The sequence below is a fragment of the Dasypus novemcinctus genome, chromosome 15, assembly GCF_030445035.2.
Source record: "Dasypus novemcinctus isolate mDasNov1 chromosome 15, mDasNov1.1.hap2, whole genome shotgun sequence".
In the NCBI taxonomy this organism is placed as follows: domain Eukaryota; kingdom Metazoa; phylum Chordata; class Mammalia; order Cingulata; family Dasypodidae; genus Dasypus; species Dasypus novemcinctus.
In genome coordinates, this window is record NC_080687.1 from 39,295,265 (window position 1) to 39,310,281 (window position 15,017).

The following is a 15,017-nucleotide window of genomic DNA, read 5'->3' on the forward strand; positions in this document are numbered from 1 at the left end:
CTGCTTGCCAGAATTTATAATATACTTTAATTTCCTGAAAAAAAAGGAAAATAATTGGTACCATGAAGCAGTGAAAACAAGGAAATACTTAGTGATATGTTGATAAAGGAATGGCAAATTTACTTCCCATCACGATTTGTTGTAATAATAGCTTCAGATATGAAAGGAGAGAATGATGCAAGAGTACCAAAGAAAGGATCCATTTGTGCCATCTGCTTGCTCTTATTATACCTTCTTTTTATAAGTTTCTCTTTTACTTGTATATAGCTGGTTAATGTCATACTCTGTACCTTTGTGACATAAAATTTATGAGATTTTCATGACGTATGAAACACCTACTGCCAAAGTCCTTGTGGTTTATTCATTAATTCTTCTGAAGTATAGTGTGTTTTTAGTCTTTTTAGTCATAGACTTCCTGGTCATCTTGTTAAACTATTTTCAGTTTTAAAATAGTTTAGACAAAATAATACTCTTAATTTTGTTCACAGTATTTATTTTTGTTTTTTATTTTTTTTTTATCAACAGCTTTTACCGTTTTGTTCTGGAACCAGAACTGATGTCAGGGACTAACGACATTCTTTCTTCTGGACCAATGGCAAAATTTCTAGAAATCCCCGAATCATCCCTTTTAACGCTAAACATGATTACTCCAGAAGGCTGGCTGGTTGAAACAGTGCACAGCAACTGTGACCTTGATAATATCCACTTAAAGGATGTAAGTTATCAGTAAATTCGTAGAAAGAAAATAGGACAAATTCTTATCAGTTATTATAATTAGAGTCAGTGTGTAATCATATTCTAGTTGCTCACTGGAATTTTCTTCTTTATGAATCTAGGTCCTGACCTAGTTTTTTCTTTAATTTTCAAATATCCCTAACTTCCAAACTCAGCATCTTTAGTTTAACAAATTCCTAGGTTCCTTCATGATTTTTATTGATTCAGACCATTAATTTATAAATGCTACTCTAAAAAGATGAATAACATAGAAATATGGGAATATACTCATACAGTTTAGAATGATTAAGTACCGATTTTGCCGTTCAGATTCTGTTTTCTTTTTTTTAAGATTTATTTATTTATTTAATCCCCACCCCACCCCACCCCACCCCCACCCCCACCCCCCCGTTGTCTGTTCTCTGTGTCTATTTGCTGCATCTTGTTTCTTTGTCCGCTTCTGTTGTTGTCAGCAGCACGGGAAGTGTGGGCGGCACCATTCCTGGGCAGGCTGCACTTTCTTTCACACTGGGCGGCTCTCCATGCGGGGCGCACTCCTTGCACGTGGGGCTCCCCTACGCGGGGGACACCCCTGCGTGGCACGGCACTCCTTGCGCACCTCAGCACTGCACATGGGCCAGCTCCACACGGGTCAAGGAGGCCTGGGGTTTGAACCGCGGACCTCCCATGTGGTAGATGGACGCTCTAACCACTGGGCCAAGTCTGTTTCCCTCAGATTGTGTTTTTAACTCAGGAGCAGTTTTATCTGAAACTCATTTTTGTGTCACAGCTCATAATCAGAGAAAGCAGTCCTAATTAGATTAGGGTAGAAAACAGGAAACAGCTCACTGATGTACTGTAGGCTAGGCAAATTACATCTCCTCACCCCCATCATGAGCATTGTCTGGGATATAGTAGATTTCTCCTTCCCACTTTTTATCATCCAGTTCTCAGCACAAAGGAAAGAAGAATATTTTAAAATATACGAAATCTTTTAAAACACTGGACTCATAGTGGGAAAAGGAATTCAAAGGCTATAAAAAACAAACATTTTTGGAGAGTTTACCTAAAGACTAGGGAGAAAATACTTCTAACTTTCCTCCCTCTTGCCTGGTTCTGCATAGTCTCTCACCTTTATTCAAATTATCTTTTCCTTTAAGTGACTACCCCCATTAGAATGTAGACATTGCCTTGACCCAGACATAAACATTTCCTGTAATGATTTGGTTAAGTTGCTCATAATGTTTGTTCTCGCATTTCTCATGTGTTAACTTTTGTCTAGAGATGTTCCCTGTAGAAAAGTTTATTTTGTTTCTCACTTGTCAGTAGATTCTGTGGGTTCCAAAATCATTTGATTTATTTTTGCATTCAGATATATTGTTCATATGAAGTAGAGATAAAGTTTTATCCCTAGTATTTATTGTAGTATCATTTGTAATAGAGAAAAAACTGGGGAGAAAGTGGATTTGCTAGCCATTTAAAAGATCATTTATAAATAGAGGGACATGTTCTTAGTATACTTCTTTGAAAAAAGTAATGGAAAACAGGCATAGAAATCAATGCATTAATGTATACATGAATGGTCTGCTGGTAATTTCTATTTTTCTTCTTAACACTTTTTTTCAGTGTGATAATTTGATTTATTTGTTATCAGGGAATTATAAGAAGTAACAAAGCAGGTTGAATTCCAGCTTTTAAAAAGATACATACTAAATACTTATACTTTTGTACAATTTTCTACACTATAAATCTGTATTTTCACAAGCAGTCACCATTTCCTAACTTACTTAGATTATGAATTTATACATGAACAAATTTAATATTCTAAGCCAGGAGTCAGCAAACTACAATCTGTGAACCAAATCCATCCTGTCTCCATTTTTTATGTTACCCATGAACTAAGAATGTTCTTTACATTTTTAAATGTTTGAAAATAAAATCAGAATGAAACATGAAGCATGCAGATATATTAATTGTAAAGCCCAGATATGACTTAATAAACAGATATTGAGTTACAAAGGTAAGAAAGTGCTCAATTCTTACTCCTTAGGACTTGATTTAATTATATTTTACTTCTTAAAACTAAAGAGAATATCAAATTTCATAGCTTTTCTTAGAGGGCAATTATCCCAAAAGAAATTAGCCCCCTAAAAATGTGTTTTAGAACAAATTGAAATTCTCAAGGTTTTCTATTGCCAAACCATGTATGCAATATCTGGGGTATTTATTATTATAACTCATTTTGAAGGTTTAGATCCAACAGCAGTTAACTATATGAAATTGCCCCTTGAAGTCATTTGAGGATTCATATCCAGAGCAAACTCATATTTGCTAAATTTTATTTAATGAGCGTATGTTGTTTTGAGTGCAAAAAATTAAACATTTTTTAAGGTGCAAGACAGCCAAAAGATGATAAAATTTGGCTTACTTGTTGTGTCTAAAATGGAAGCTGCAGGACAACAAACTGAAACAGATTCTTTGAGGAGTACCCTCTAAATCTGTCTTGAAGAGATACTTCAGATACTACAAGTAACAAAATATCCATCCATGCCCACACCCTTCCTTTCTAGTGATATTTGTGCTTATTAACATGAGGCTGGCGTAGAGCTGAGGTTGAAAAAGAAAAAAAAATTATCATGAGCTTTAGTCCCAAGAAATAGATTTAATTAATAAGTCAGTGCAAATGTAAGATTTGAAATTGTCCACCAAAATACACTGGCTAATGTTAAGAAAATCACATTTATTTATTATGAAATTTGTATTAGGAGAATTACTTATACCAAACAATAACATATTCCCTCCACAGATTGAAAGAACGGTTACAGCAGAATATGAACTAGAATATCTACTACTTGAAGGACACTGCTTTGATATAATGACAGAACAGTCTCCTCGTGGTCTCCAGTTCACACTAGGCACAAAAAATAAACCTGTTATAGTTGATACAATAGTGATGGCAAATCTTGTAAGTATTTTAAAAGGTTGATTGATAAAATTTAATTAGATGTTTGGGGGAAATCCTCTAAGTTTGCATAACAATAAGGTGAAAGAATCCTGCTGCTGCTATTGCTAACAGCTTCCCGAAAACAAAATTGAATCTTTGAATAAGGTAATTGAGTAAAACAAAAGAGGAGAGAATCATACTTTCAGAAAATGCTTTTATGGGTTATCGTAAAATCTCCTTCCTTGGAATTAAGTCAATATAATTCATTCATTCATTCATTCCCCTGTTAGTAAAAATTTTGATAATTCATGTATTATAGGTCTTGAAAAATTGGGTACATTTCAGTCATATAACCCTATGATTATTTCTTCTCATCTTAAAAGGGATATTTTCAATTGAAAGCAAACCCAGGTGCTTGGGTACTAAAATTACGTCAAGGAAAATCCGAAGATATATATCAAATAGTTGGGTGAGTTATACAAACCAATTTTAAATTTTTAAATGTAAATAAATTTTTAGTGTGATATAACCAAGATCATAAAAACAACTAAAATGTCCGCAAATACTATCACTATAAAACCCAAACTACTAAACCATGACACCTATTTCTGTCCATTACATTACAAAATTTTTAAAATGCCAAAAACATATGTCTTGTTCTTTATTTTCTTTTCTTTTACCTAGTGTTTTCTACAGACATTTCCATGTGCATAGCTCATATGTTTATCATTAATGACAATTTAATATGTATCATATCTTGTATTTCAAAGCCATTACCCATGATTTATGTTTAGTTTTTCAGGTTTATAAATAAAAATTAGTATGTTTCACACTAATTTTCCTGCTCCTCAGTGAGAACAGTATAAAGTACAGATCATCAAACTTTTCTTACAGAAATACAGTCTCTGTCAATATTTTTCTTCTTTTTTTTAAACCATTTAAAAATGTAAAACCCATTTTTTTAGCTTAAGAAGTTGTACCAAATCTGGCTGCCAAAAAGATGTATCATAGCTGCTGAGCCATAATTAAAGTCTTTTTTATACTCCTTTATAAATATGTGTAGTTTTCATTTATTTCAAGAATACTTACTGAGCACCTTTTATTGCTAAATACTATACTCAACAAAGGTAATATAGGGGTAGAGGTAATTGTATTTTTTTTTTTTACTTTATATAATGCATAGCTAATAACAGTAATCAGTAAATATGCTTGATGATTTATTCATACAAAGTGGGAATGCATATTTCTGGAATTGAGAGGGGGTAGGGCGAAGCCAGTGTTGACATTAGAGATGATATAGTATCTCAAAAGAGTTTTGAAGAATTAAAAGGAACTTATTATTCATACCACAGGTAAAACATACTAGAAAGAGGGTTAATGTCTAAATCTCTCATCTAAAACTTTCAGGGCTATATCTCTTTTAGATTTTTGAACTTTTCATATTTTTTTAAAGTCAATATATTACCCATAACATATACTACTTAACACACACAAAAAAACAGAAGGCCCCTATGACACACCTTTTACAAAAGTCAACTAAAAATGGATCAAAGACCTAAAAGAGCCGTAACTATCAAACTCCTAGAAGAAAATGTAGGAAAACCTCTTAAGGAACTTGCATTAAGATTCATTTCTTAGACTTTATACCCAAAGCACAAACAACAAAAGAAAATAATAGATAAATGGGACCTCATCAAAATTTAAAACTTTGTGCCTGAAAAACTATCGTGAAAGTAAAATGACAACCTACACAATGGAGAAAATATTTGGAAACCACATATCACATAAAAGTTTAATATCCAGAATATAAAAAGATAACCTTCAATTTAACAACAAAAAGATAACCCAATTTAAAAACAGGCAAAAGACTTGAATAGATATCACTCCGAAGAAGATCTGCAAATGGCCAGAAAGCACTAGAAAAGATGCTCAACATCATTAGCCATTAGGGAAATGCAAATTAAAACCACAATGAGTGTACTATATCACACCCATTAGAATGACTGCTATTAAAAAAACAAATCAGAAAATAATGAGTGTTGAAAAGGATGTGGAGAAACAGGAAGACTATACCCATTCATTCCTGGTGGCAGTGTAAAATGGTGCAGCTGCTATGGAAGACTGTTTGGTGGTTCCTTAGAAATCAATCCCACTACTATATATATACCCAAAAGAATTAAAAGCAGGGGCTTTGGACACTGATACTCATAGTGAATAATTATTCAAAATTACCAGGAGAGAAAAGTAACCTAAGTGTCCATCAACCAATGAATAAATAAATAAAATGTCGTATATATACATGCAATGGAATATTATTCAACCATAAAAAGGAATAAAGTCCTGATGCATGCAACAATAGGGATGAACCTTGAAGATATGTTGAATAAAATAAGCCAGACACCAAAGGAAAAATATTATATGATCTCACTGATATAAAATAATTTGAATAAACACTTGATCAAGTTAGAATCTAGAATATTGTTACCAGGTGACAGGAGGATGGGGAGATAGGCAATAGGAAGTTAAGGTTTTGAAATGTACAGGGCTCCTATTTGGAATGATGGAAGTGTTTTGATAATGGATGGTAGTGATGATAGCACAATACTGTGTACATAATTAATAGCACTGATATATATATATCTGAATGTGATTAAGAGGGAAAATGTTAGATTGCATATATGGTAACAGAAAAAAATATATTTTTTTAAATCCATGGAAGTTGGTGCACAGTGAACTCTAAGTTAAATCATGGATTATAATTAATAATACAATTATAAAAATGTGCTATGGATTGTAACAAATATTCCACACCAATGCAAGGTGTTAAAAATCAGGTGGTTTATGGTATTCCTGTATTTATGAATGATTGTTTGGTAAACCTTAAACTTCTCTGATGGATGAAAGAAAGCAAGACCCAATTACATGCCGCCTACAAGAAAAGCCCTTTAAATATAAAGATACAGATAGGTTAAAAATAGAAGGGGCAGGGAAGCAGATTTGGCCCAATGGATAGGGCGTCCGTCTACCATAATGGGAGGTCCAAGGTTCAAACCTAGGGCCTCCTGACCCGTGTGATGAGCTGGCCAATGTGCAGTGCTGATGCGCGCAAGGAGTGCCCTGCCATGCAGGGGTGTCCCGCGCATAGGGGAGCCCCAAAAACAAGGAGAGCGCCCCATAAGGAGAGCTGCCCAGTGTGAAAAAAGTGCAGCCTGCCCAGGACCCAGAGAGCTGACGCAGCAAGATGACACCACAAAATGAGACACAGATTCTGGGTGCTGCTGACAAGAATACAAGCGGACACAGAAGAACACACAGCGAGTGGACACAGAAAGCAGACAACTGGAGGAGGGGTGGGGAAGGGGAGAGAAATAATTAAAAATTTTTAAAAATTTAATAAATAGAAGGGACATTATACCATGATTACATTTGTCAAAGAAAAACTTAAGTGGCTACCTTAGACAAGATAGATTTCAACAAAGAAGAATATTACCCAGTATAAGGAAGGTAATTTCTTAATGATGAAAAGGTCATATGCAATTAATAACAGATCCTCAAAATACATGAAGCAAAAAAATCCAAAATTATAGTTAGAGATTCTGGTACCACTTTCTCAATAATTGCTAGAACAGAGAAACAGAAAATCAGGAATAACAGAGTATACTTGAACAACACTATCAATTAATTTGACCTGATTCAGACTTATAAAGCACTCCATCCAACAGCAGCAAAATAAACCTTCTCTTCAAGACCACATTAAGCATTCCTAAGATAAACCATATACTGGGCTGCAAAAAACCAAAGCCTAAATATTTTCAAAATGATTTGTCATATTAATAACAAGATAGAAATGTCCACTCATTACTTCTAAATTAAATATATTACTGGTGGTTCTAGCCAGTGCAATAAGGCAGGAAAAATAAAATAAAAGGTATTCAGTCTAGAAAAGAAGTATGAGGACCTAGATTTGAAGACTAAAGAAGTATGAGAAGCTACTAGGACTAATAAGCAAGTTTAAAACAGTTGCTGGTTAGAAGATCAATACACAAAAATCAATTTTGTTTCTATACACTAGCAGCAAGGAGTCAAATGTTGATTTTTTTTAAACAAAAAAATATGAAATGCTCAGGATGTAGTTATGAAAGACTTGTACACTGAAAAGTACCATATATTCTTGAAAGAATTTATAGACCTATAAATGGAGAGAAATATTGTGTTCATAATTTTGGAGAGTCATTTTTATTTAGATGTGAATTCAATTCAAATTAACCCATAGATTCAATGCAATAAAAATTTCAGGAGACTTGTTTGTAGAAATTGACATGCTAATTCTAAAATTCGTATGGAAATGTACAGGACCTCGAATAGCCAAAACAGCACCGAAGGAAGAAGAAAGTTATAGTATCAAAACATCATGCTGTTAGTGTCCATGTAGACAAATAGATCATTGTAATGCATTAGTGTTGAGAAATTAATCACAAATTGATTTTGATACCGAGGCACAAAGGCAAAGGGGAGAAAGAGTAGCCTTTTCAACAGATGTTGCTAGAGCAATTGGATATCCATATGCAAAAAAAAATAGAACTTGGATCCATACTTTACATCACACACACACAAAAATCTCAAAATAGATCAGCGGGAAGTGCAACTGATAGAGCATCCACCTACCATATAGGAGGTCAAACCCAGGGCCTCCTGGCCCATGTGATGAGCTGGGCCACATACAATTCTGATGGACACAAGGAGTGCTGTGCCACGCAGGGGTGTCCCCCCCATAGGGGAGCCCCATGCACAAGGAATGCTCCCCGCAAGGAGAGCTAGCCCACCTGGAAAAAAAGTGCAGCCTGCCCAGGGTGGCACCCCACACACGGAGAGCTGATGCAGCAAGATGATGCAACAAAAAGAGTCACAGATTCCCTGTGCCACTGAGAATGCAAGCTGACACAGAAGAACACACAGCAAGTGGACACAAGAGAACAGACAATGGGGGGAGAGGGGAGGGAAGGAACTGGAGAGAAATAAAATAAAAATATATCTTAAAAAAAAATAGATCAGAGACCTAAGTATACAGCCTTAAATTTCTGTAAAACTTCGTGAAGGAAACAGGAGAAAATCTTTGTGACCTAAGGTTAAGCAAAAGGTTCTTAGATATGACAGACAATCCATAAAAGAACAAATGGATAAATTGGACTTCATCCAAATTTAAAACTTCTGCTCTTAAATTTACCATTAAGAGAACAAAAAGACAAGCCATAGAATGGGAGCATCTCTTTCCAAAGTATGTGTCCAGTAAAGAATTTGTATACAGAATATTTAAAGAACTATCAAAACTCAATAATAAGAAAACAAACAACCAGATAAAAATATGCAAGAGACTTGAATAGACACTTTCTCAAAGAAGATAAATGGATTTCAAATAAGTACATGAAAAGGTGCTCTATATCACTAGTCATTAGGACAATGCTCCTGAAAACCACAATGACTTTGCAGTTTTAGAATTTAGAATTGCTAAAATTTAAAAGGCAATAGAAATATCAAGTGTTGACAAAGATATAGAGCAACAGTAATACACAGTTATACACTGCTGGTGGGAATGTAGAATGGTACAACCACTTTGGGATACTTGGGTAGTTTCTTAAAAATGTAAACACACATCCACCATGTGATCTAGCCATTCGGCTAAATTATTTATCCAAGAGAAAAGGAAATATATATTCATACAAAGACTTGTAAAATAGTGTTCATAGCAGCCATATTTTTAATTGCCAGGAACTGGAAACAGCCCAGATGTCAACAAATGAAAGGATAAGCAAGTTGTGGTATATCCATACAATGGAATACAGTTAATACTCAGCAACAAAAAGGAATGAATGATTAATACTATTAATACATAAAACAGCATAGACTAATCACCAAATAATTATGCTCAGTGAAAGAAGCAAGGCAATTAAACAAACACCTACTATTTTATTCCTTTTATAAGTTATGAAACACTAGTATAATCATGAAGTATAATCACAGAAGGCATTGGTTGCTTGGGAATGGGTGGGCAGGCTGGTAGATGCAAGGGGAAGTATTGGAGATAAACAGATGATTAATACACAGTTCTTACACCCTTCTACATCTCATCCCAGTAGGAAAGACAGTTAAGAAAATGAGCTGTGACAGTACGTTATATAAACTAAATGAGTGTTACGGTGGTACAGAAAATAGAAAAAATGCATTGTAACATTTATATTGACCCTTATAAAGAGCCTTGGTTTCAAGGCATAATATCAAGTACCAGTCATGCTTAGCTTCAGCATTTTTTACCTTGTACAAACCACATTCCCAGGAATTCATTGTTTCTCTATCTGATGCCATTGGTTCACCATTGCTTTTTTTTTTTTTTTTTTTGTATTTGAATAAAAGATATCACCCTTGCTTTTTACAAAGGGAAAACATTTTGGATTTAGTTAAATTGTGACCTTGAATAAGTTTTTTAATCCTTTGGAGCCTTAATTTTCTCATCAACAAAAGGAGATAATCCTACCTCCCTTATGGGTTTTACTAAGGACTAAATGAGATCATCAGACAATAAAATATTTTGCATATTGAGTTAATGTCCATTTCCTTCCCATTAATTCCTTCTTTACAAAGTCTAATTTCAGAATATCACATATATTACAGAACTACCCATTATATTAGGCTCTGTTTTCTCTTCTTTACCATTTTTCTTTACCTTACATAGTCCATAGAGATTTTTAAGGAGAAAACAGACCGGATGTTTAAGTACCACTAGCATACTAGTGAAAAACTAATTTTTCTCATTCACAGACAACTTTTGGCAGTAGTAGAAATAATTTTAAATTTATGTTATAAACAATAAAACCATAAACTTTGCTCAGTCATAATTTACTTAACTACATATGACTAATATGTCACTAGATATCCAGCATGGGAAAAAACATAAACAATGTTATTCTGTAATAATTTCGTTGAAATTAAAGTGTCAGTAATGAAAAACAGCATAATATATAACAAAAGTGAAAATTCTGTTTATCCCAATTTATAATTTAATTTTAATTGATATTACATTTATATTTAAGAAAATATTCTTGAAACGTGCTGAAAATATGAGCTAAAATAACATTGTTGCGAGTTTGTAAATTCACTTTGGAAAGCCATGACTAAATTATTTGATATTTTTTTATTTGACTTTTCATTTATTAGTCATAATCCTCACATGTATACTATGTCTAAATCTTTTTGTAATCTTTAATCGCAGATCATCTGTGCTTACTGTTGAGTGTTATTTAACTTGAGTACAAAAATTATCAAACTTTTTCTCTCCTAGAAAGGAATGCTTTAGTTATACTAAATTAGTCAAATGCACCTCAGATTTTCCTAATTGAATTGTAGACTATATGGGATACTTTGTGTGTGTATGTGCCATCTCTCTATGCCTTCTAATATGCCAGTTTATCATTCTAGACTTTTCATTTGAAATCTTCAGAAAAATTTCTCTACAGACGGACAAAGAAGTATTTGTACATAATTTTAGGTTGGTACCTTTGAAAGCAAATGGTTTCTCCTGTGTTTTATACAGAAGACAGGGAAGGAACCAAAAAGCCTTTGCATTCTTTCTCCACTATTACATGAACTGGCTTTGTACTTTCTGGCAGTGTTTAAAATTTACTATGCATTGGGCACTTTTATGGGGCCTCAGAATTTCTCTGTTGCTGGGCCTGCTCTCCTTTAATTTCTCTGTTCCCTGCTGGGTGCTTCTCTGTTCCATTTGGCTACTTCTGACAATTTCCTTAGTCTCTGAGCTACACTTCCAGCCTATTTTTGCCAAGGTGACCTCATTCTCCAGGTTGCCATGATGGGAAAGCAGTTAACTGCCCCCATGGTAATAACAAAGTCAGATCTTTCTCCTGCTCAGCCACATTTGGTCCATGGGAAATACTTATACATCACTTGTCCAAGAAACTAGTTCAGGCTTCCTGCAAAGGCAATAGCACTCTTCTGGTCCCTTGATTAAAGCAATGTAAGTCCTTTGCAAATATCAAATCCTAGTCACATATCATCACCTAGTATCTAAACTAGTGGTCTTCTTTAACTTTCTTAGACATTAGCCAGTTACCAATCCTCTGTATTTCCCAGCTTCAAAAAATACATGCAGCATATAATCCTTACATATATACCTCACTGAATTTAGAATCAGATGGCAATCCACTTTTACACTCTTCCCCCAGAGGGTGTAGTGGTTGAAACTCGCAGACTGACATCACCTTTCTACAAAGAAACTGTTTGACCATCTGACACAGTACCTTCTCTGAACATTTTCCTTATGCTTCATCTCTTCCAGGGGCAATCTGCCTATAATGGTGGTATTAGGAGTAGATGACTATCCATGCTGACTTCAATATCTGATATCTATCTTGTTGGTATCTCTGTGGAAGCATTCTAGCATTCTTTTACTTTTATCCTCCAAAATCTTTTCTTTAATTCTTTCCCACCACATTACATTTAGTTAAATGTAAGTTTTACTGAATCCACTATTGATCTCTTTCATTTTTTAAAATATTTTTTTACCTTTCCCAGTTCATTTTTTATTACTTGCTTCCCAAATAAGAGAAGGAGCTAACACAAGGAATTGGATGCTTTTACATTGTTATAGGATGCACTGGAGGAGCAGGCTTTCCAGGAGGGCTAGCCCCCAGGAGTGGCTGAAGGAACAAAGTCAAGCTACTGACACACCAAAAAAAAAAAAAAAAAAAGCTGCTACCCCTCCCATCATCAGAAAAGTGAGAAAGCAGGAAGCTGCTATTTCTAACAGCTCTCTCAGTGCTCAGAAAGCTAAGAGATTGTACACTGGAACACTGATATAGAAAATCTCTACCTCCATGGCTTTGCTTGCCAAAAGAGACTAGTCAAGCATCAACATGTTGCTGCACCTCACTTATAAATTCTAAATCACATGCAAGTGTATCTAATTTAGCAGAATCTAATTGCCATGTAGAACCATAGCTGTAAAGGAGTCACAACAAAAATAAGTTTTTGCTTTCTAACTTTTGTATATATGAGAGACCGCTTGATGGAAGGTAGGATGGATGTTTCCTGCTATATTACCTTATGCCACTTTTCACAGTTTTTTTGTTTTTTATTTTTCAGAAATATTGGTAATATATACTCTTGGTCCTCAAAGACCTTAAACTTTATTTTACTTTCATATATGATTATAGCTTTCCTAAGTATTGAATACCTGGATTATAATTTTCCTCAGAATTCTGGAAACAAAGCTTCAACATTGTCCTCTACTATTTGATGTTTTGAATGAGAAATGAGAAGCAAGTCTGATTTACTTTTTCTTTCTAAAAAATTGAAATAATTTTTATATTTAGAATTCCAGGAATGATGTGGAGATGTCCCTTTTTTATTTAAATAATGTTCCCTGACACATAGTGAATATTTTGATTTTAAAGTAAATGGCCTTTAATGTGAATTAATACTTTCAGATATAAATGAGAATATACACAATTTGAATGTTCTCTTTTTCCCCCTAGCATTCTTTATCAGTGAAGTCCATTGTCTCTGACTGCTTAGCTTGTTTCCCTTCGTTTAAGCTGATTTTCCTCGTGTATTCAGAAATTTTAAATTGCTTAACATTACTGATGAAGATATAATAATGTAATGGTGAAGAACCAGACTACCTAGGTTCAGTTTGGATCTAAGTTAATTAATTGTACCTTCCTCATAGAATTGTCATGTGGATTAAATGAGTTAAGACCTATAAAGCACATAAAATAGTGTTTGAAATAGAACACTTCAATTACTACTACATCTACCGCCTGATGGTGAGGAGGATTTGCTTCAGAAATTCTGTAGGCCTAGCTAAAATGTGCTAGCTGGCTCTATCCTGCTCACAGTGGATAGTGGATTAAATAGCTAAAATTGCTGATGTCCTTGAGCAATATTTGTGAATGGAAGCTCTTGAAAGGATTTAAGAAATTGGACATTTTAAGTATGTGCGTTTAATCCTGTATTCTAGTAGTAATTGTAAAGGTACACCTTCTACTTTGGTTTAGTCATCTCAGCTGGAGAATTGGGAATAAGGGAAAGTTTCAAGGGAATGCATTAGATAACCATAGTTCCAGAGTCCCCAGGTTTTCATTTTAGAAAAGTATTAAAGTGTAGTTATAATCTGACTGAACCCAGAGTATCTACTTATTTTTGACATCTGATTGCTTCTTCTCTTTGACAAAATAAAATTTCACTTTAAATATTTTTACAGTAGAATTTTTTTGGTACAAAGAATAACATCTAAAATAATTTTTGTGCAGGGTTCATATATATGATTTATTTATAAATTTTGAAACTTAGAGAATGAAAAGAGTTATGTATGACATAAAGTAGAAACAGCTCACTGATGCAAATAGACATCATCAGTTTCATGAGTTCAATTCATTTCAAGTTTTGGCATTTGAAAATGACTGATGGGTATTGAGAATTTGTTGGACATTGGAGAATTCCTTTGATTATAATAAATAACTGATTTTTAAATCTAGAAAATGTTTGACATTTTAATTATTACAGTATATCAAAGAGGTGAGAAAAATGACTATCGTGATAACCTTGGTGCACAATAGCAAGGACAGGCAATGAGTTGAATTTTCAAGTGATTAGCAGTATTGAATTTAGTGAGTTATTTTTCTACAGTTCTCCTTTGGATTATGTTAAAGTTGACTAGATAACTTTTAAAAATAGTGTGTATTATAGTATATCTTAAATGATTATAGAAAAATGTCAGTACAATATATTCAAAAGATATTGTACTTAGGTTTATTATAAAATGTATTGTCATTTATACCATCATAATTTTATGTCTTTTTTTAACTAATTATAGACATTTATGAACTTTTCTAATTTTAGGCATGAAGGAACTGACTCTCAACCAGATCTCAAAGATGTCATAGTTGTTTTAAACAGCTTCAAAAGCAAGATACTGGAAGTACAAGTATGTGAGTCAGAAGCTTTTTAACTGATTAATTCTTTTTTCACAACTGATTTTAGTGCCTAAAATATCATATTAAATCTTTGGCAGTAAAAGGAAGAAGAGGATTGAGTTTACAAATTGGAGAAAATTAGAGAACTTGGAGATAGAAGAGAAAGTGATTTTTAAGTTCTATATATCTATCATATCTATGGTATCCGTAGCCAGATCTAAAAATGAGATAAAGAAAACAGATTTGAAAGCTGGCCCAGAAGAGAAAGAGTGATGTTTCTTTCCTTAAGGAAAAAAAAAAGAGAGAAGCAGATGTGGCTCAAGTGATAGGGCTTCCGCCTACCATAGGAGTACCTAGGTTCAATACCTGGGGCC

At 33.9% G+C, this 15,017-nt stretch overlaps 1 protein-coding gene across 1 annotated transcript in view; it reads left to right on the forward strand.

The window, feature by feature from the left end:
* The window catches only part of UGGT2 (UDP-glucose glycoprotein glucosyltransferase 2), a 287,143-nt gene that overhangs the window by 207,264 nt on the left and 64,862 nt on the right, over positions 1 to 15,017 (forward strand). Inside the window, exons 27-30 of the mRNA XM_004463565.5 lie at positions 526 to 715; positions 3,521 to 3,679; positions 4,042 to 4,127; positions 14,570 to 14,654. Of these exons, the coding sequence (XP_004463622.2) occupies positions 526 to 715; positions 3,521 to 3,679; positions 4,042 to 4,127; positions 14,570 to 14,654 (520 nt within the window). The remainder of the gene's footprint in view (positions 1 to 525; positions 716 to 3,520; positions 3,680 to 4,041; positions 4,128 to 14,569; positions 14,655 to 15,017) is intronic.